This window comes from Dysidea avara, chromosome 3, assembly GCF_963678975.1.
Source record: "Dysidea avara chromosome 3, odDysAvar1.4, whole genome shotgun sequence".
Taxonomy (NCBI): domain Eukaryota; kingdom Metazoa; phylum Porifera; class Demospongiae; order Dictyoceratida; family Dysideidae; genus Dysidea; species Dysidea avara.
In genome coordinates, this window is record NC_089274.1 from 25775092 (window position 1) to 25798207 (window position 23116).

The following is a 23116-nucleotide window of genomic DNA, read 5'->3' on the forward strand; positions in this document are numbered from 1 at the left end:
CAGCTCACAAACTGGACCTGATTGTGTGTGAAAACTACACAGCCATTGACCATGGCCGGACAGCAAACTTGGGATGCAGGCTGGTACATATGCTATACACTCAGTTGGATGACCAGTACCACCAGTAAGAACTCATGTGTCACTACAAACTTCTACTAGTCACTTCTTCCTAACAGCCAGTAACTGTTCTGTCGAACCCCTAGCCTGCAGTACTCAGTAGCCTCTTTCAATATTCTTCTGCTATTATCTTAGTAAGGCCAACAATTGTAAATGCCTTGTTTCCTGTCCTAATCAGACAAAAAATACCATGCTGGCGGGCAGTTATATTGTTAAAATAATATCAAGAATATTAAAGGAAGCCCATTAACTCCAAATAGCTTCTCTTTTTTTTTGTCTTAAATTCAGGAGACTAAATTCAAGGTTAGCTGTAATTTGAAAGATTTTACTAAGATTCAAACCTCTAAAAAGTTAGATTTGAAGTGTTGCAGTGTTTCCTGAGCAGCCAGAAAGGCGGCATTTACATAGAGAGCTGCTGGGTTTGCCATGCTCGTGGTGACACATGCTATATAGCTACAGTACTGTACTTACTAGCCTGACTCTATACCATCAACTTCAACAGTATGAATTTTTCAAATGTTTTACACATTACAGTACTAAGCTAATAACAGATTGAGAATGGGACTCGTGTTCAGTTTACCAATGGCTACTTGAAGGATTCACTGCTAGTATTAGGCCGGATGCAATGCACTAAATAACATCAGAAACTCACATCAGAGTCCACCTATCCAATAACTTAGTCTTCATCCCAATAACATGACCACACAACTGAACTCCCTGCCAGTATTAACTGTTTCTCATCCAGATTTAGTTCCATGCAGGCAGGTGGCCATTTATTATTAAAGAAAATACTCAAATTGAAAAATAAATTTTTAAAACTCCAAATCAAGCTGTCTAATACTTTTCTCACGTCAAAGATAGACCACTTCCATACTGCCAGTTGATACACTTGCGACCAGGATCAGGAAGTTTGATCGTCGAAATCTCGCCTTGATCGCTTGATTTCATCTATAAAAGAGCCTTGATTCTTGATCGTCTACCGTAAAATCTCGTGTTTGGTAAAAGTTAGCTTTCAAAGGTGCTTGGTCGTCACTTTTAGTTTTACGGACATCTTGATTGCTTGAGTCACTGTACAAAAAAGCCTTTTGATCGCTTGATTGAATCTTGATCCCGGTGTTTCAACAGACAGTATTGAAGCATAGAATTGAAGTGACTACCCCTTGATAGACGACTTGCTCAAGTCTGTGCTAGCACAGACGAGAGCACAGACTTGAGCAAGCCGTCTATCTTTGACGTGAGAAACCCGTCGATACTTTTAATTAATAAGGGAACGACTCTCCTCTACGCATGGTATCAGAGTTGTTCACCCTTTAGATAGCTACTTACTGGTCATGCTCACCCTTCATGAACTGCATCCGAGTCCTCTATTAGAGATTACGTGCTGAAAACTGTCCGCGCTCCGTAATCTAGATAATGCGGCGAGATCACGCCACAACAAAGTAAATAGGATGTAGGCGAGTAATAAATGACGGTGTAAATAAATATTTATCAAGGCCTATCTTCGACAATGGATGTTACTAAAGTTGAACTATCTGTATCATGTATTGATCTACCGAAAATGGACAAGTTGTCAAAGAGTGATCCTATGTGCGTCCTTTACCAGCGGACTGAGAAACAAGGAAAATGGAATTGGGAAAAAGAGGACCACACCGAAGTTATCAAAGATTCACAAAATCCAACGGTAATTTGTAGCCGTGTTTACTTTAGTTGTGACCCATGAGGACTTCACTCAGTTGAGAGCTCAGTTGTGTACATTAATTTACCCGTGGTGGTCACTTGCAAACGACAAATATTATTTGCAGGCTGAGAATTGCTGAAGCGTGTATATTATTCAGCAAGTCTCCGTACCCTGAGGACTACTTCAGGTAGCATATCCCCCCACCTAGCAAGAGTTGGGATAGTGACTACAGTGACTAATAAACCCATGGTAGTGGTATGCAGGATTATTCTGTGAATGCTACAGTTGATTTCTGGTTGGTTGACTAGGGAAAACAAAGCGTTAAAAGTCACGTGCTTGAAAGTAGCCAATGAGATCAGTAGCCTTCAGTTTTAACTAGCGTTGTCCACCTGGCGTGAAATTTCATTGGTTATTTCTATTCACGTGATATTTTTGCATTTGGCCTATGTGGACAATCAACCTGAAATCATTATGATATACACAGGATTTTGCTGTATGTGCACCACCTGCCTGTTTTCTCATTCAGAGAAGTCTCACTTCCAGTTTCTTTGCTGTATTATTATGAGTACCTGATTTACTGCCTGTTTGACACAAAGTGCTAACGAAAGCCTCTCACATAATGTTATTAACTTATTGATAACACCAAAGTGTTAATATTGATACCATTGGCCTTTGCTGTATCTTGCAACGATTGGTATAAAAGGCTGGTGTTGTATAGTTAAAGTGCTGATAAAATCACTAACAGAAAGAAGTAAAACATGCTAATGTTTTCCTAATTATAAAATCTCTTCAAGCTTCACAGAGTTTGTGTTTATATTAAGAGCCTGTCAAAAAGAATTATATGCACTTATATTTCATTTGTATAGTTTGCGAAGACGTTTTTGGTGGAGTATCATTTTGAAGAGCAGCAACATCTCAAGTTCATTTTATATGACATTGATGATGACTATCATCTTGATGAACTGTATAAACAAGACTATATGGGTGAAGCCGAGTTTTATCTGGTCGATGTGTTTACATCCAGAACTTCCCTTGAGCTACCTTTGATAAAAGAAGGTACTAGTGGGTGTATTTCTTTTTGAGATAAAGAAGTGTTGAAACTGTGAGAGAAATTTGTTAATGATTTCTTCCTGGCCTATATATGTAATGTATACGATGACACTGGGTCCACTTCTAAAAGTGTGGTCATAATAGCAATGACATACTGTGCAATGAGATTTTTAGAGGTTTTTTTAATGCAAATTGCCACCATCCAAAATTTTGAGGGAGTAGAGGAATTTTGGATCTTTAATGTGTTCATAATACTCAAACAATATGCCATTTTGATTGAGCTGCAAATTTCGAGGGGAAACTTTCGCGAATAGCTGCCAATCAGCAAAAATCCCCCTGGTAATAATTTAACTTATACCAAAGCTGTGTTTGCAACCTGCTTGACGTGGTCACTATAACAAGGTACTAGTGCTATGTGGTTGATATTCTATAAAAGATTGAATGACGTTGGGACCAAATGTTGACAATGTAACATTTTAGTAGGATATCACATACTCACATAATACTCTCATACACTTCAATTGTTGTCCTGTGTTTTACTTGTGGCTGTGTTAACTATATTTAGCGCCAAGGTAGTAGATTTCATGTAACAAAATATGCTCGTGCTTTTTTAAAAAAAAACTGATTGTAACCACATTACAGTTTAGTAGTAAGCAGTAAACACCAATGGACTACCAAAGGTTTGGGCTCAAAGGAAACAAACAGATTTCACTGTGCTATTAGTTATAGTTATATCCCGGTATGAGGGTGATATCATTGTTATTACACGAGTCCGAGGCGGAGCCGAGGACGAGTGTAATAACAATGATATCATCCGAGCATACGGGATATAACTGTTTTATATCCCAGTGCGCGGGAGTGCGCAGAAGTTTACGGATAGTAAATTAAGTTCCGGTTTGAGTTCCTGTCACTGTGCTCAAGATTTCGTCCGAATTGTGTGGAGATTCTACTTCGTAGCCACAAGAGAGACCTTACATACTGCCTACAAACTGTAGCGAAGGGCGGTGTTATGAAGCAGCGGTTCCAGGTACTATTCGCCTTCGTCAGAAATTGGTATGGTGGTGTCGTGTGGTGTGCAAGAGAAAAATAAAAACCAACAAGTGGCTACCATAGTCCAAGATAGAACGATGAAGCTAGAGGAAGTTAGTTCTTCACCATAGTGACCGTTGGGAGTGATTGCTGGAGCGAAAATCATCACGTACTATTCTTGACATTTGTTAAACTATCGTATTGGTAACTTGTAGTGTTATTGTGTAAAGGATTAACAGTTTTCTTGTAAGATTTAGGTAGTTTTAAGTGCTGTATTGGTGTGTTTTGTATCAATATTTCCTTATTTGGCTCTTTGTTCCATTGGTAAACAATGCCATTCGCGGTTATTATGATGTCACGAAAGACACTGAGTGGCTCCGCAACAGGGTGATAAGTTAGTTATCACTGGGTGATAACTAATATATCGTACAGTAGCAGCGCTGCAGCGTGGCGCTTTGATACTCCCACGCACTGGGATTTAAGTGTATTTTGTACCTGTTATATCATATATCATCTCCATAACAAGTTGAAAATATTAACACTGTCAGCAAAAACTTGCTTATCAGCCACCTTGTTAATAAGGACACCTCCATACAATAACCATGCCAACCACATTCCAAACATAGAATCTATACAAACTAGCAATATTTAGGGTAACATGTTCTTGTACAATGTAACAAATAGACTCCTGCCTTACACGTGTACTTCTCTTAACCTGATGTGCTCAAGTGTGTTATCACTATATCCTCACATATGTCGGTCCTTTTGTCCAGATTACACAGGCATTCTCATTTTCAGGTTCTACTGTATGCCTCAATTTACAAAATAATTAGCAAATTGCATTGGCACTAAAATTAACAAGCACATCACTTTTGAGGAAAATTCCCAACTAACAAGAAACCAATTCTTGTTAATGTCCCCCACCTACAGAAGCTCTCTATGGTAATAGCATCCTTACCTAGTGATCAGAAGCTCTGTAAATTTGGCAACTCACTAATGACTGTAATATTAATTTTACCTTTGGTAAAAGCAAAGCTATGGTTTGTCATTTGAAGTTGTAGACAACCCACTACGTTTCACTTATGGGACGTTGTCCGTATGTATATTCACAGGTGAGGTGGTACATAAGGCAAAGGTGTTCGTGCAAGCTGAAGAGGTACAGGAGTCAAACTACACCATCACCATGCAGCTCTACTGTACTAACTTAGAGAAGAAAGATTTCTTTGGGAAAGTAAGTTGTTATGTCACAAAGAGTACACACCCCTGTAGCAAGAGTCCATAATTATGGACTCTTACCTGTAGTTATATATACCACATATAACAACAAAAATTTCTCCAGGCCTCAGTTTTTTTGCGTGCATGGTTTTTTTTGTGTGGGCTGTCTTTATCAATTTGATAAAACAAGTTAGGCCATATTCCTACTGCTATGTAGTACTAACATGTATGTTGTTTATATGTTGCTACAATGTAGTCTGACCCATACCTGGAGATCAGTAAGGGTCAGGAGAATGGAACACTTACACTAGCCCACAGAACATCAGTAATTCAGAAGACACTTAACCCCAGGTCAGTGGTGCTGCTTGTATACTACTATGCATACATGGCAACTAGGGCAGTATTGATCACAAATAAATGGGAAGATATTTAGTATGTGGCAAGGCAATAAAGACATTTGTACTCAGCTGCCCCTACTGTAAACACACAGTTTATTTTGCTATAGGGTTATCACTGTTTGGTTTAGGGCTTCTTGTGGTTTTGTTAATACCTTCGTGTGACTATATATGGGTATATTGCAGAGCCCTAATTGTGTATTTTCTGTCTATTCACAGGTGGCCAATATTTGAGATATCCATTCAGAAATTGTGTAGTGGTGACTGGGATAGACAACTAAAATTTGCTTGTTTTGACTGGAATAGGTGTGTGTGTGTGTGTGTGTGTATTTTGTGTAGTATGTGTTTTGTGTGGTGCGTTTGTGTGTGCGTGTGTGTGTGCGTGTGTGTGTGCGTGTGTATCATTTTGCCATTTTTGGCTTGCTTACCCATTCAATAGCAGCAACAGAGCAAGCATAGCCAAGTGGCTAGAGCATCGGCCTAGTAATTGAAAGGTTCCAGGTTCGAAACCTGGTTTTGCCCAGTTACTAATGTTGTGCTTCCTTGATCAAGAAACTTTACTCGCATTGTTCAAGTCTACCCGGCTGGGACCTGGTGACCTGGAGTCAACTGGGAAAGCAGCCCACATAGTTGTAACATCAGTGGGTGCCTGGTATTAACTGGGGAAGCAAATGCCAACTGTCCATGTCTCACACAGTAAAAGAAGGTCCAGGTGGGACTTTGGGTGCCCTCACCTTCTCCTATGGGACATGATGCAGCCTCCTGCAGGTTGCTAGTCCTGCCCCAGGAGGATTTGGCTGCACTGACTCTTAGCACCTGAGTAGCACACAGGTGGATCTATTAGGCTTGACCATGCTAGCATGGTAACCAAACGCATTGCTGTTGTTTGTTTGTGTGTGTGTGTGTGTGTGTGCGTGCGTGCGTGCGCACGTGGGTATGTGTGTTTTGTGTGTACTACAAGCGATCATTTCACCAATGATAGTTTACAATCTTTATTTACAGATCCGGTGTTCCAGACCTGATCGGAGAAGGTGTCACTACCCTAAGACAAATATGCCGGTTAGCCATCTTGAAGTCATGTCAGTTCATATAAGCAACTAATTGTGTTGTACCAACGTCTGTGTGAAATATGGAAACACTAGGTTAAGATGACCATAGTTTTGTGTATTTGCAGACTGCAGTCACTATCACTGCAAAATGGAAGTTCAAAAGTGTCCTCAAAATGACTATAATGATCCCACACTTGTTTCTATGAATTCAAGGCTTGGTATTTTAGCAAATTGATTTTATACTTAATAGCATGTGACTCACTCACTCACTCACTCAACTCACTCACCTATTCACTCAGTGACAGCCAACTAATTTGTGTTCACCCAAGTATAAAGGAAAGTAGATTCCCCAATCCCTGCTTTGCCTATAGATGCTGTATTGTTTGTTATTGCCTAGCTAGTACAGTAATTAAGATGAAAGCTCATCATCGGTATTCAATGAGCTGTGACTGTTTATGTCACCATTTAATGATGGGTGTGTCACTATACTCATAGTGGAAATGTGGCACAGCTGCCATTGAAGAGTAAGATTAAGAAGAAACATCGAGAAGAAGAGAAGAATTCAGGCACATTACATTTTGGATCTGTGAGGTGTGTGTACATGGTGTACATCTGTGACTATAAGTGTAATGTGATTTGATCACTGGAATTTGTGTATGTATATGTACACATGTGTGACTGCACGTATGGTCACTAATCAATCCACACCTTTCAAAGTGCATGCATGTGTGTGGATGCGCGTGTGTGTGTAATTAGCCCTTGAAGTCTGTATAGTGTAACCAAAATGGGACACACACACACACACACGCACACACACTACTAATACTTAGCTTGAAAATTGTGTTTATGTTAATACAAACAACACAAATGTACACATGACAGATGTGTAATATGCTAGCTTTCATAGGCTATTTTCTTCTCCCTATTTTGATACAAAAATTGAGGAAGAGTTTGCACTTAAACAAGACCTGGCCTACAGATATTCACATATGTGTGGTCTGTATACATCATCATGTACTGTTTTCTCAGCATTAAATAGGGTCTGCTCTATTAGAGTATTTTCCAAATTATTGTGTAGTGTGAGTGTACAGTTTGTTATGTAACTATGAGATATTGAACATTGCAACAGTACTCATCTTAGGCACAGTATTAAGTTATATGGATAATAAAGATGCACTTTCTTTCAACTATAATTATAGTATGGATAATTCGAGGTTCTACTGAGCAATATAATTGTAATTACATGTTTGAGATGTCAATAAATTTACCTGTTACTATTAGGGCTATTCCAGTAGACACATTTTTAGACTACATTAAGGAAGGGTGTAAGATTACGTTGATGATTGCTATTGACTTCACTGTAAGTGAGACTGTGTGTCAGGGTACATTGTTTATATTACAATTCATCTCTGCAGGCTTCAAATGGAGCTCCTAGTAAACCAACATCTCTGCATTATTGTGATCAGCACTTGGTATAGTGTTTGTGTCTGTGTCTGTCTGTCTGTCTGTGTGTCTGTCTATATTTGTGTACATTTGGTATTACACTCTGCATTCCCTCACCACAGGATAATCCTTATGTAGTGGCAATCAAGTCAGTGGCCAGTGTACTAGCTTCATATGATAGTGATCAAAAGTTTCCAGTGTTTGGGTTTGGTGCAAAGGCCCCCCAGATTGGTGGAGTCTCTCACTGCTTCCCTCTCAATGGAAACCCAGACCATCCAGAAGTGGAGGGAATTGAAGTATGTGCATTCACTCACGTTAACGTATGTACAGTAAATCCTTGATTAACATGGCTCCTAGAATTGAATTTGTTTGTTTGGATGGATGAATGTAACTAAAAGCAAGGGAGTTCATCTACACATGCAGATATATTAGTGGAATTTAATTCCTACTCCAGTGATTAGCTACGGAGTATAGCCATGACTGTAGTGGGATTAAGAGAAGCACTAGATAGAATGCACAACAACGACAAAATACTCTAATTGAACAGTCACCATTTATATTTTGTATTCAGATACTAGAGGTCTGCTCTGCACTGTATGTAATTGTGTTCTGGAAGTTGAGACAACAAGTATATACCAGATCTAGAGTCCTTAGTTAATCTGGTCCAATATAGTGCTGAACTGTTAGTAAGTAGGTCTCTGAATACTTTGCCATGTAATCCTCGGTAACATGCTGAGATGTATAAAATTTTGAAGGAAAGTGTGGGGGAATTGTATAATACAGTCTGGGACTGTTTTCATGTGACCAGACCACTATCTCACTTCAGTAGTTGGCAAGATAAGGTCTGATGAAGTTCTGTTGTGCATTTCCTTTACATTCAAACATACTTATGTTACCTACTTAACTCACTAGCAAGAATTTCCTGATCATGTAAATACATAGATATTTGTAGGATACAGTGAAATATGTCCAGTACTAGCAGTCTATAAAATTTTGGTATATCGTGACAATAATTGTGATAGGATTCCCTACATTGTGATTATTGTACATGTATGTGGCAATAAAATTGTAATGGAGTATTTAGTATTTACTGTATACTCCCTTTTTGAGCCATGGCCTTGCATGCACACGTATTTTAATCCATTAATATTCAACTGATCTGGCTGACCATTTGAACAAGTTTGTGTGTATTTGTGTGTGATAGTGTGTACCCTAGTTCTCCTGTGTGCACTATTAGGGTATTCTGGATGTATACCAGATCACTCTTAATTCAGTCGATCTACATGGACCGACCAACTTCAGCATGTTCCTGGATAAGGCAATAGAGTTAGCCTCCAGTCCTGTCAGCCAAGGAAGCCAACGCTATTATCTCTTGTTGATCATAACGGTTGGTAATTATTGTGTGATGATGAATGCATGACCAAGGTATAGTAATGGCACCATTATTCTGTTCCTACATACGGTGGAGTCTGGTATTGAGGACAGTAAAAACAGAGCCTCTCTGAAGAATCGTAGTACATAAACTGGCCTGGAAACCCAGGACACCTTGATAATCAGGCTATTGTTGGTTGCCTGGTTGCACAGGTTCTTTGTTTACACTGTCACTATTTGTAGAGATATGTATTGTGAGCAAACTGATCCCTTCTTCAGTTTTATATACTCTATTTGCAGTTTTTATTGCTGATATTATATCACAAAGAAAGCAAAATGTTTTCCCCTGTCAATATTGTGAATTTCATGTGGTTTAAGGGCTTGTAATCCTACAGTACAGTAGTACTGTAGAGTCAGGTTGTTAAGCGCATGCGCTTATAATTTTCGGAGAAAACTTTTTTTTTTGTAAAAATCATACTATTTGTTAGGCGCATATGCCTAATAAATAATTATGTTGTGTGTAACATGGAAGCGCTACGTTGTAATAGAGTAGTTGGTAGTCCGTGCCGGTCACTACTCCATTTCTGGGTGAAATCCTTTGTGATGAACAAGAATGTAATCCAGATGACTGATTTGTTGCATACATAGCGAAGGGAGATGTAAGCGCTCAAGGAGACATTAAGTTTTCAGCTATTCTTCCCGTGTGTAGCTTTGTCATCCGAGTTGTCATTGCATTTGGCCATGTGCGCTTATCAGCCATGGCCAGTCTCAAGAAATGTTTATGCACTTAACAAACAATACCCAACTCTACGGTATTAGGGATCATGGAGGTTTGGGTCTTTCTGATTAAAAAAAAAATCATCCAAAACTAGCTTCGCAATACCATCCTGGAGCCTTGACAGTATTGGTTAGGTGTAACCAAGCCCAAAAATGCCTTCAGTACGACCCTAAATGCTTCCAATAGATAGTTACAAAATGTTATGGAATTTTCTACTTGATCTTTATACTTGTACTAGCTATTTAAAAAAATTAAAAAGGAAGTAGGGATACACATGCTACAAAAAGTAAGGAAACCAAAAGTAGGGGGATTAAAGTGTGTCTCATTTTAGCAAGTAGTCTCCTAATCTTGTTTCCTTACTTTTTACTGCTGGACCATTTCTCATTTCAGCTGTAACATTTTTGAGCTTGTTTCCTTACTTTTTGTAGCATGTATATTATACCAATCCTTACTTCCTTTTTAATTTTTTTTTTACATAGCTAGTTTGTTTGCTTTTTGTCTAGCTAGCTAGCTATATTATAAATGTCACCTGAAGCAGCTATCTTTTACCTTTGTACGCAATAAGCGCCTCTCAAAATAATTATCGTCTTGTCTTTTAAAGCTATTACAACAGCTGTTAAAGGCCTAAATATTGATGATTTTACAGTAAAACATTGCACCACTAAGAGTGGAATCCTCGCTTTTAGAAGTCTGGATCCTGAGGTGGACCTGCCCCTCAAGGACATTATTAGCTAGCTACCTCAGAAAAAAAGCTAAACTGGTAGTTTAGACTAAGTAAAACAACTACCCAGCGTTAATAAATGCTAGAGACAACTCCTTGGGTACTACTTACACACACACGTGCTCACACTTCGTTAAAATCACATGTTTGAGTTGTGGCGTTCCGCAACTATTAAGTGCTGTAATTATTACTTATCCTTCGAGAAGAGCAAAGAAGCGAATGAATGATGAAAGCAAACAGCATGGTGCAGTGGACAGAGCGTAATCGGAACAACAGATTCGTGAATCCGCTGTCATTACCTTAGCTGTCTGAAATTTCTGGAGCCGTACACCTAGCGCAACCAGGTCTTACAGCAGGCAGGCAGGCAGGCAGGCAGGCAGGCAGGCAGGCAGGCAGGCAGGCAGGCAGGCAGGCAGGCAGGCAGGCAGGCAGGCAGGCAGGCAGGCAGGCAGGCAGGCAGGCAGGCAGGCAGGCAGGCAGGCAGGCAGGCAGGCAGGCAGGCAGGCAGGCAGGCAGGCAGGCAGGCAGGCAGGCAGGCAGGCAGGCAGGCAGGCAGGCAGGCAGGCAGGCAGGCAGGCAGGCAGGCAGGCAGGCAGGCAGGCAGGCAGGCAGGCAGGCAGGCAGGCAGGCAGGCAGGCAGGCAGGCAGGCAGGCAGGCAGGCAGGCAGGCAGGCAGGCAGGCAGGCAGGCAGATAAAATCCAGGTGAATTTTGAAATTTTTAAAACTCACTGTACATTGAAACGTTCGACTTTTCACTTCGTTTAACCAAGGTACAGTATCATTACAGCAGTACTAATGTATTCCAGGTGGTTTTTTCGGGTAAAACTTATTGCAAGGCCATTTTTTAAGGTGCAAAAATCCACGAAGCCATATGACTTCTTACCAACCCCTACTATACAGTACTATCGTACTGTATGATAGAAAAGTCCGAATGTTCTGTGTTACAGTTAATATATAACACTTCTGATCTGTAGCGGGCAGTTATCAATCATCCAGGCCAATACGAGTGCAACCACTGGATATACATGCAGAGATATTATGGAGAATTTCAGTTATATGAGTTTAATGTTTTAATCAGTGCTGTTGAATTATTTATGGCATAATTACAGAGTTTACTAAAGGCCTAGATGGGCAAGCTTACTTGTAGAGTTGTTACTTCGTGTAGAGTGGTAATTTTGTGTTATCAGTAATGTGGGTGTAGCCGTGTTCAAAAACATGTGGAAATGCTTGCTATATGACACTACGTAGTTCTCACCTTAGCCCAACATTTTTGATAACGAGGATATCAAAATGCTTTCCATGTCTATTACAATCGCTAGCCTCAGATGTAGCTTGGGCAGGTCTCCAACTGGGCCACATTGTGAATGTAGCTGTGGCGGCTCCTTTGATCTGAGGTGTGAAAGGGGTAATTACACATGTTGAGAATATAATCAATACATAAGGATTTATTGTCAATGTTATCACATAGGATGGAGTTATTACTGATATGCAGAACACGGTGGACAGAATTGTAGCAGCATCATACAAACCATTATCCATTGTAATAGTAGGTGTGGGCAATGCTAACTTCTCTGCTATGGTGAGCTTGTACTAGTACCTGTTATTGTATTTACAGTGTGTGTCTAGTGTAGTGTGTGTTGTATATCTGTGTGTAGTTTGTACTGTACTTCACTATATACAGTTCATATGCAATAGTTACACCACGGCTGCAAAGAATTTTGCTGATATTTATACCTCAAGTACAAGGGCCACAGGCCTGAGGACAAAGTGTGTACGTATGTATCAACAAATCCATCATGGCTATGGTATAACTATTAAATAGCATTCAATGCACATGCAAGAATTAACAAGCACCCTGTTTGTTTTATATACTAGTATCTGTTGATCAATATTTAATAGAGTGGGCTAATAGCTCTCAGAACGTTATTCCTATGTCATTTTGCTTACACAATATCAAACAGTACAGTAGTACTGTTGAAGTAGGGATCCCCCCCCTCCCCGAAAATGATGTCCGCCTCCTAAAATCTGCTTTTAAAAATCATCCTAGAAAATCTTACGCAACGAAAAATCACCTTTACAGCCAGATATAGAATTTTAAAAATCACCAAAACTTGAATTTTCATCTGCCTGCCTGTCTGACCACAGTTGCAAGACTGGAGGCCAAACAAAGCAGCGTACAGTCACCATTTTACACCACAATAGCAAACTTACCAGTGGGAAGTGGTGAGTGCCCTATGCACCTTGTCTTTCCTTTTATCTTCAATCAGGCTGGTCTTCATCCCTCTTCATGCAATGAAACCATATTGAGGTGTTAATTTTCCATGTCAACACTTTCCTTGAGCAGCATATTTTTACACTCAGTAGATACCAGTAACTTCACCATAAGGTTCTATACCACACCTATTTACACAATCTTGGTTGATTAATAATGATTAAACACTGAGACCACACTTCTTAACAATCTATTTACTTGATCATGATGACACACCCTGTCATTATTGGTCTAGCTGTATTCATAATGTTAGCACAGTGAAAATATGAAATAGTGACACACCCTTGGTAAGGTGAAAGGCAGACTCAAGATATTCTAATACAGCAGTCATTCTAACAGAACAGTCACACATGTATAGCTGTATGCTACAACAAAAAAACTAAACAAACTAGTATATTAAAATTTTTTAAATGAAGTAGGGATCCAAGCGATAAAAAGCAGTGAAACAAGAGATGAATGACGGTATTACAGCATAGCTTGGTGGGAAAATCCCTACTTTGGCATTGAACAAGTAAGTCAAGTCATTAGGTCTAAGTCCTTGAAATTAGGTTAGGTGATCCTAAGACTGCAGCACATGTTACTGTCAGACCTTCAGTGCTGGTCACTGTAAAGTGCTAATAATAATAATAAAATCATTGTGTATGCCAATGTAAGGATTTCCCACCGAGCTATCCTGTATTACCATCATTCATCGCTTGTTTCACTATTTTTTATCCTACTTTATTTTTAAACCAATCATTTTTAATATACTAGTTACCACTACATTTTAGGCCTACTATAGCTTCTATTGGGACAGAAAGTTACTACGTTAGGTTATGTACTTAGGACTATAAGCTACCAACCTATTTCGATGTAACAGGCTTATAATGTGTTGATTTGTGGTGAGTCAAAGCGCATCGTATCTTTGAAATGGAAGCCATGAGCTAACCATTCCCTGCCCAGGCAATTTCGAAATGTTTCCCAGACAATATATGAGTTAAACCTTTGAACTCCCACACTAATATATGTTGTGTGTTGTACTCATTATCCAGGGTCCTGTGGTGTAATGGAGTTTGCACATCAGACTTTGAATCTGGAAATCTGAGTTTAAATCTTGGTAGGACCTGCTTGCTTTCCCCCCCCCCTGTTTCCATTGTTCTAAGTTATTTACTGAGTGGGATCCTATGGTGTAATGGTTGGCACTTCAGACTCTGAATCTGGAATGACCTGCTTCTTTATCTTTATGTTTTTGTATCAAAGACTATCACTCATTTTTTAGTTACAGGTTTGGTATGGCAAAGGGTGGTTACACAAATGAATTTCTATGGCTCCTACACGTACACACAAAGTGAATAAGAATTAATACATGGATACTGTATATTGTTACAATGACTCATCATTTAAACTGCAACTAGAACTGTATTGGTTATTATATCATATCCTATTGTGGTGGTATTCAGTGGTTAACTGCAATTGTGTAGCAGTTTATATAAGGTATTTTGGAGTATGCTGCTGCAACTGTGCACATACGTTCTACCATATGACAATTACTTTAAGAGCCTGTATTCATCATGCTAGTCTCTTTGTTTGAAACCATAAATTTCTTACTGAATAGTTTAGTCATAGCCACTCTTAATAAACTCTAATTTGTATTCCTTCTTTCACTGTTCAGGAGACACTAGATGCAGACGGTGCACCATTAGTGGATCGAAATGGAACAGTGATGAAACGAGACATCGTCCAATTTGTACAACTTCAGAAATACCAAACTCTCAGTGGTAGCTTTTCATTGGTAAGTCTTTAATATTGTATGCAGGTATTTGTACTATATTGACAGGCCAGAGAAACTCTAGCCGAAATTCCAATGCAATTCTTGTCATACATGAAGATGAATCGTATCAAACCCAGCAACACAGCTGACACAGCTGGCCGTCAAAAAAAGCTATCTAGAGACCAGGATAGTGACACACGTGCATCCTCAACTTCTAGTGAGGGAGCAACTGCATTCACCACAAAATATCATAGCTAGCTGGCTGTATACCAATCAGTGTATGTCTGTAAATTTTGTGTTATTTTTGTATACAATTTTTATTATCACAATTATTTTTCTATAATTATGTTACATGTCACGTAAGTATACGGATAAATCATTATTAAAGGTGTGTGCGTGTGCAGGCGGTACAAAAATTATGGCGAGTAGTGCTCTGGAGAATTATCGACAATTAACAAAAGTCGAACTATCGCTGTCGTGTTCAAAACTACTTGATTTGGACACATTTTCTAAGAGCGACCCGTTTGTCGTTCTGTACAAAGCCAGTCAAGAATCGCAGAAGAAGAAAGGATGGATAAAGCTGGGAAGGACCGAAGTAATTTTCGATAATCTTGACCCAAAGGTTGGTAGCGCACTCAATTAGCATTATAAACCGTCCCAATTGTCTGCTCACTCGGCACTTTCCGACTTACTCTGTTACTATTCTAGTCTAGATCTGTTTCTTGGAAATCACAAGGTTTGTATAGCGGAGTTATTATTTGGTGTTAGAAGTTTCTCTGCTCACAGTGGCAATGGTTACTTAATTATTATTTGAAGCCATAGAGTGCATAATCTAAATGCATTAGATGTATGTTATAACTTATCTAGTTTGCAAAGACGTTTGTACTTGATTACCACTTTGAAGAGGTTCAGACTTTCAGGGTGGCAGTGTATGATGCTGATGATCAAAGACATTTAGATGACCTCTCAAAACAAGAATTTATTGGAGAGGCTGAGTTCAAACTTGCTGACGTGGTCACTGCTGGAAAGGTGCTCACCAAAACATTGGCATCTTCAAGTGAGTATGAAGGTATTCATAATGTAATGTATAGTTAATATCATTCTTGGCCAGACATGTGAGAACTGGTGCATGTTGGCACATAAAATTGCCTACATATTGAAACACCCATACAGTTATATTTTGGGATATAGTCTGTTGTGTGATCATGATTTTTGTAGTACCTATAGCTGTCAGTAGTCGATGGGTTATTATTGTGTAAAGTAAGTTACATGAGGTTTTAAGAGGGATATAGATTTTGTAATTACGTAATGTGTGCGGCTACATAATTACTAATTTTAGTCTAGACTCAGAAATCTGCATGAAAATATCTCAGTGTTGTCATGTAGTTTAGGAATATCAAATGTTGAAGCTGTTTCATTGGTCAATGCTTTCTTTATTTGTATAGAGTGTGTGTTATCTCAGTGTTTGGTTACGTAGTAATGTGGTTTGCATGTTGTTTTTATTACAGTTCAGAAATCATGTGGTTTTGTGAACATTTCTGGAGAAGAAGTGGAGGAGTCCAAATTTGACATCACCATGCAGATGTATGCTAAGAAACTGGACAAGAAAGATTTCTTTGGGAAGGTATACAAATGCACCATTATTATTTTTCATGTTCTTCTGTAATATATAACACATCGAATGTCATATGTTTCCCATTGACAAGTGCTTAAGGTAATTGTACACAAGTGATGTGCTGTGTGGGTGTCTACAGTATTTGAAGTATGATCATAAAGTCACTGGAGGTCTTGTAGTGTATTTGTGTTTTTCACATGTTGTATATACCATATGTCTGTTGTATTTTAAGAACTGTTTGATGGTTGTCCAGTATCCAGCTGCCCTTGTGTTCATGGCACTTCTGCCAATACTAGAAGTGGTGCTTTAGTGGTGACTAACTTGTAATGTACTTGACCTCATTTTGGGAAAACTAAAGTTTGGTCTGTGGGTACTTTTATGGTATTAGGAAAATTGAATGCTACAATATGTGTAACTATGCAATGAACAAAGTTGTTAGTGTGATTTGAATATGAATTGAGCATTTTAGTAGTCCCTGTGCTTATCCTGTAGTGGACATGCCCTTAAGTGAACAGGAACAGTGATAACCTGTCTCTTGCACACTATTGCGTAGTTAGATAACGTAATCACCTACTTTCAGAATGTTGCTAACAAGCATTGTAGATGATTCCTCGAAGTTGTAATGGTGCTAATGAAGAGAAACAGTAAGGAGAGGTTGGAGTGGCGTGTTGCTACTTTTGTATGCCTTGAAACAGTGACCTTGTGCCTGTATGTCAGTGTTGCCAGATGATTTGCTCCAAATGTTCGTGTGAAAAAATAAATTTGTTCATAAAAAATTCATAAATTCATAGTCACTTTCTGAAAACTAGCCTACACATTATAAATAAGTGGATCTCTGGGTTAGTAGGGCACTGAAGAGCAACAAAAAAAAAAAGTTACCACCTAAAATTGCCAAAAGTTCATAAAAAGTTCACAGATTACTCCAGGTTCATAAAAAAGTTCATAGATTATTTCAGGTTCACAAACCAGCCAAAAGTTCATAAAAAGTTCATAGATTATTTCAGGTTCACAAACAAGACAAAAAGTTCATAAACCTATGAACTTTATTCACAGCATGGCAACACTGCTGTATGTGCATGCACATCAAATGTCAGAAAACCAGACTTGGAGATAATCACTTCAACTGTAAACATGTTAGCACATGTTTATTATAAACAGTGCTAGCCTGTAAAGTTGTGAAATTTCAATTCACTAAGACTGATTTGACTGATTTTTGCACTTTAAAGTTATATAATGGCTTTGTGGTTGCTCTTGTGTAAACAACAACTTAATGATCGAATTGTTTGTTCTATAGTGAGTAAATAGATGTAGTTGTATAGGATTATATGGTATGTGTGTAAGTTATAAAGCAGTTTAGAAGCAGTTTAGAAGCAGTAGATTGGAGCCTTTATTTTTGGCAGTGATGGGGTTAATTAATTAAGTAGATGTGTTTAGTGCTAGCAAGAGATGTGCTAGTAATAACACACTATCTCATCCACAGTCTGATCCGTTTGTGGAGATAGCTAAGGCACAAGAAGGAGGAGTGTTCACTGTTGTCTATCGGAGCCAACCTATCATGAAGACACTGGACCCCAAGTATGTTGAAAATTCATTGCTAGACTTTACATGTGCACATGCAGAGTCTGTAGTTTGTATGTATCTACTTGTGTATACATACACTAGCTTATGTGTATTTATTATTGTTTTGCAGTTGGAAAGAGTTTGTTATACCAATGCAGAAGTTATGTAGTGGGGACTGGGACAGGACATTGAAGTTTAGTGTGTATGACTGGAACAGGTTAGTAATACTTAAACTCTTTGCCCATAAAATTGCATCCACTTACATATTACATATTGTATATGTAAATTCAGTGTTGTTGTATAATTGTCTTGCAGCAGTGCCATTTTCACTGTTGTTTACAGTATGTTAATTTTTTTTCCCAGGTCAGGAGAGCACGAGCTGATTGGCCAGGCTACATGCAGTCTCCGCGACATAACCATGGAAAGGTGAACTGTAGTTCTATAAAATCTTATCAGTAGAGCCACCAAATATTTAATGAGTGCACCTGACATTTATGACCTATTTGAAATGGTCACTATAATGAAGCAGTTGAAGTCATGGAGTACACCTGAGCTATATTTGTTATGCATGAATACAGTACTGTGTGTATTTCAAATAGCCACTACTTAGTAGATCTTACTATTGCATTTCACAGAGGTGGATCTGTGACTCAACTTGACTTGATCAATCAAACAATCAAGGCAAAGAAAGGCCGCAAGTATCATAACTCTGGAATACTGTACTTTCATCATGTGAGGTCAGTATTAATAGACAATATTCAAATAGGGTGTGTGCTAATGGCATAGTGGTACCTCAGTTACTTATCTGGGGACCACCTGTTGTTTAGATAACTGTCATTAACTGGTATATTGTCATCATGTGGAAATAATATCTGACATGTTCTGCACTCTTGAGGACTCTAATAGAACATATAGCTGCTGTACCATAGCAGACTTTGATACTCAGCTAATTGGAAGTTTTGGATTACACTGTAATGTAGGCATCAGCAATGATTCCATATCATACCACTTCAGGTATTCTAGAAAGTTTCCTTTTTCTGTAGAAAATTTACTTGCTCGTTGAATCACCTCATGTATTAATTTAATATGCAGTATGTTAAATTTGCGTATTCATACATGTTGGTGGCTATTTGTATTATGTATGTGTGTGTGTTAGTATGTGCTACTCCTTGATACAGAGCAACTCCCACACACACCTTTGTAGACTATTTGAGAGGTGGGTGTGAAATCAACTTGGTGATAGCTGTTGACTTTACGGTAAGAGTACCAGTAGTTGTCTCTGTATGTTTCAGTGTGTTTATTGTGTAGGGTTCCAATGGTAAACCTTCCAATCCTAACTCATTACACTACAACAACCCTTATAAGGTATGTGATGTATAGTTTTGGACCATGTCGTGTGCCTCTGTGAATAGATGGCTAAATGAGGTAGTGACTTTAATGCCATATTCGATTTATGAGCTTTTAGCATGTAAGGGGTGGTCCACAATTTTCAGCGCCATATACGCATCACGGAAATAACTTGAGCTTGTTCTTGGCTATCTTCAATGTGTTCAAAACCATCCCACCACTGGCAGTAACAGCAGTGCTAGTTTGTTGGGCACCCACCATAGTCTGAGGTGGACTGGAGTCAGGAGATGTGGGTACGTACCTCTGCAGAGACAGGTTTTTTCTGTGGGCAACCCATAACTACCACAACTATGTAGTGTCAACAAATCAGTACCCACATAATCCTACCTCCCATTCCTAAACCCACAATAACACCTTCTGCTGGTAGCAAAAGCAAGAAGCAGTGTAGCTACATATTATTCAATGTGATCGTTTATCAGTGTTAATTGCTAGTCTAAGACTAAAGAGAAAGAAAGTAAGTGCTGTTATAAAAGTATATAAAGCCTATAGTGTTATCATGCTGATATCTGTCTTACCTGTAGTTTGAAACATGATTCAATGGGCTTTCAGTATCTTTATCTTTCCTTCAGCTTATAAAGCCTCATTTCATTGGTGGCCCTACATTGTTCTCCAGAGTTCGCCGAAGCACACCATTTCCAATCATTCTGGCTTGGACCTATACAATAATAGCATCAGCTCGCTTTAGTCCACCATTTAAATGGACACTGAATTAAGTAGCAGTAGCAGTTTACTAGAGCCTTTTGGACTGCATTTGGATTTCTCGCTGACTCATGTGATCGGAATTTTTAACCTCCTCCCCCTAGCGTACAGTTTGTACACTCGCAAAAAGGCTGAAAATTGTGGACCACCCGTAAAGTGATTACAGCAGTTAGTTAATCCAAAATTGAAAGCGACTGTTCTATTAGAGAATTTTTGTGTATGTTCTATTAGAGTGTTTCAACAGAACTCTGTGGGCTTCAGTTGTCTAAACACTTTACCATTGGCTGAGACCACTGGGATTCTGATACCCAAGGGTCCACTGTAATGTCTAATTGTAAAATAAGTTTGTTTATGCACAATTTCAAATACATTCTGACTTGTAATTATAGTTGTAGCATATTATGTGTGCATGCACTACACTCTAGCAATCCATGCACTTATTTGCAAGACAATTACACAATTACACTTATCATACATTACTTAACAGGCTTTCTCACAGGTCTCTGATGAATGCATAAGCACAAAACAATTCTTCTTACAGTAGCATACATACTGTCAAAACACTCTAATAGAACACACACTTGTTTTACAGGAAAATGACTATGTGTCAGCCATCAAGTCAGTGGCCACCATATTGGCTGATTATGATTCTGATCAAATGTTCCCTACGTTTGGATTTGGTGCCAGAGCCCCCCAATTTGGAGGTGTGTCTCACTGCTTTCCTCTCAACTTCAATTTTGAACAACCAGAAGTGAGAGGTGTCCAGGTAATGAGTGAACAATGTTGTATTGACATCATATGATAACAAGAAGAATGAAAGACTATTAGTTAACTGCCAGTATGTATTGAGTATGAAGATGGTAACTTTTACTGCCAGTATGCAACAGGCACACACTTGTGTTGATTAAATGTTTACGATTAAACATCATTACAATCTGAAGGAACAAATAGATGTTTCTAGTAATCCAGCTTGGGATACTTTCTAGGGCCATAGCTGGAAAAATTGTTCATTATATTCTCAGCTATTTTAGTGTTCATGGAAATCCAATGCTTGTTCTATTTGTCAGTGCTATGGAAAGCCCTATACTACTTAGCTCAGTGTGTTTGTGAGTCTGTCAACTTTGTTTCTGTTATAATATGCCCTGGAGAATCAATTTAAAAATGATGTATATTTCTGGCAAGTTTACTGTTGAGGGTGTGCAATGTAGAATTGGTATTCTTTTATCAAAAGTTTTTGTGTCCTACATTCAGATGATGGGATATAGATTTGATGTGGTGACAGATGCTATGTGTTTATTGTTGTTTAGGGCATACTAGATGCCTACCACTACACAGTCAGTGCAGTGGAGTTTTATGGACCAACAAACTTCTCTACAATAATGGACAAGACTATGGAGTATGCTACACACCCTACACAAAATTCTCAACACTATCAAATACTATTGATCATCACTGTAAGCTGATATGCATGCACACACACTGCACGCACACACACACACACGCACACACACACACACACACACACACACACACACACACACACACACACACACAAACACGGGTGCAAATGCATACATGCGCCACACACAAATTCTTCTGAAACAGTATCCATAGTTCTTTGCATATATTTTTCCAGGATGGTGTGATTACAGACATGGAACCAACAGTTGACAGGATAGTAAAAGCCTCCACCCTACCGTTGTCTATTGTGATTGTGGGAGTTGGGGGAGCCGACTTCTCTGCTATGGTAAGTGTCCATAGGTTACCATAGGTTACTGTGTGTTTTGTGCATGTGCATGAATTCCACCTACACAGTAGCTATGATACTGATTGTTCAATTAGAGTATTTTGCTAAAGTGTATGTTCTGTGTGCAGTTTCATCATGAATGGTTTTATGGACATGCCATTTCCTCATAGGAAATACTTGATGCTGATGACACCCCACTGGTAGACAGACGTGGTGTTAGGATGGCCAGGGATATTGTCCAGTTTGTGCCACTAAGAGAGTTCAAGACTCAGGGAGTAGACTTCTCCTTGGTAAGCTTTGTTGCCCTAGTGGTGCTAAGTAGGTGTCTGTTGTTGTTTAGGCACGAGAAACTTTGGCAGAGATTCCTGGCCAGTTTCTATCTTACATGAAGTCAAAAAACATTAAACCTAATCCTCCAGTGACGAGACCACCACCTCAATTAGGAGGACAGTCACAAGCTCCATATCCTCTTCCACCATCAGGGACTACACCATACCCTCAACCACCTTATCCTACTACTGGTACTGCTGGGAGTTCTCCTCCTTACCCAACTCAACAACAACAACCTCCTTACCCAACTCAACAACAGCCTCCTTATCCAACTCAACAACAACCTCCTTATCCAATCCCTTCTGGTGGGAGTGTTCCTTATCCATCACAAGCACCACCTTATCCAGTCAGTGGTCAACACCAACCTTATCCTCAAACCACAACTCACTGATTTTAAAGCAGCTAGTTTATTGTGTTGTGTGTATGTGCATAGAATTTTAAAATATAGTTGTTAATCATTTATCCTTAAGTCTATTAGTGAGTGAATACAACCAACCAATATAGATTTAATATTCAAAGCTTACCACTCTCTAGAACCACAAGTTTGAAATTCCATACATTTCCGGTGACAGTTGGTCAGTGTTACATATGGAAAATGGTGGTAATTATGCATTCATTGCTTTCCACTCTTCGATGTGTTTGTGGTAAAATTATCTGTTGTACTGACTTGTTGGTTTACTTTTTAAGCCAAAAAAGAAATTTACACAGTCTAGTTTTAATCTAACTCCATAGTTGTAATTCTATGCATAGTCTTCAAATTTTGTAAACAAGATATTCCATACTTCTGTTATACACTTGCAAGTGTATTCTATGGAAGTAATTATCTTCCTTAAATGAGTGCAGGGGGAGGAGTATTCACTTAATTTCTAAGATAAATTGCAGCAATTTT

The 23116-nt window shown here is 38.9% G+C and overlaps 2 protein-coding genes and 1 long non-coding RNA gene across 3 annotated transcripts in view; 2 read left to right on the top strand and 1 right to left on the bottom strand.

The window, feature by feature from the left end:
* The window catches only part of LOC136250488 (uncharacterized), a 15189-nt gene extending 13632 nt beyond the window's left edge, over window positions 1–1557 (bottom strand). The window contains exon 1 of the long non-coding RNA XR_010698559.1: window positions 1457–1557. This is a non-coding gene — a long non-coding RNA (uncharacterized lncRNA). The remainder of the gene's footprint in view (window positions 1–1456) is intronic.
* Window positions 1527–15212, top strand: LOC136250478 (copine-3-like). Its single transcript, XM_066042685.1, has 14 exons — window positions 1527–1798; window positions 2662–2851; window positions 4987–5105; window positions 5346–5440; window positions 5704–5790; window positions 6487–6543; window positions 7029–7124; window positions 7815–7893; window positions 7949–8005; window positions 8099–8272; window positions 9214–9363; window positions 12316–12426; window positions 14771–14890; window positions 14936–15212. The coding sequence occupies exons 1-14, from the start codon at window positions 1625–1627 to the stop codon at window positions 15125–15127; spliced, it is 1701 nt and encodes a 566-aa protein (XP_065898757.1). The 5' UTR covers window positions 1527–1624; the 3' UTR covers window positions 15128–15212.
* Window positions 15213–15221: 9 nt separating this feature from the next.
* On the top strand, window positions 15222–22701 carry LOC136250472 (copine-9-like). Its single transcript, XM_066042679.1, has 14 exons — window positions 15222–15491; window positions 15737–15926; window positions 16378–16493; window positions 17965–18059; window positions 18175–18261; window positions 18408–18470; window positions 18680–18781; window positions 19223–19301; window positions 19353–19409; window positions 20743–20916; window positions 21458–21604; window positions 21787–21897; window positions 22068–22187; window positions 22238–22701. Exons 1-14 carry the CDS (start codon window positions 15222–15224, stop codon window positions 22616–22618), a joined length of 1992 nt encoding a protein of 663 aa, XP_065898751.1. The 3' UTR covers window positions 22619–22701.
* Window positions 22702–23116: the final 415 nt, after the last annotated feature.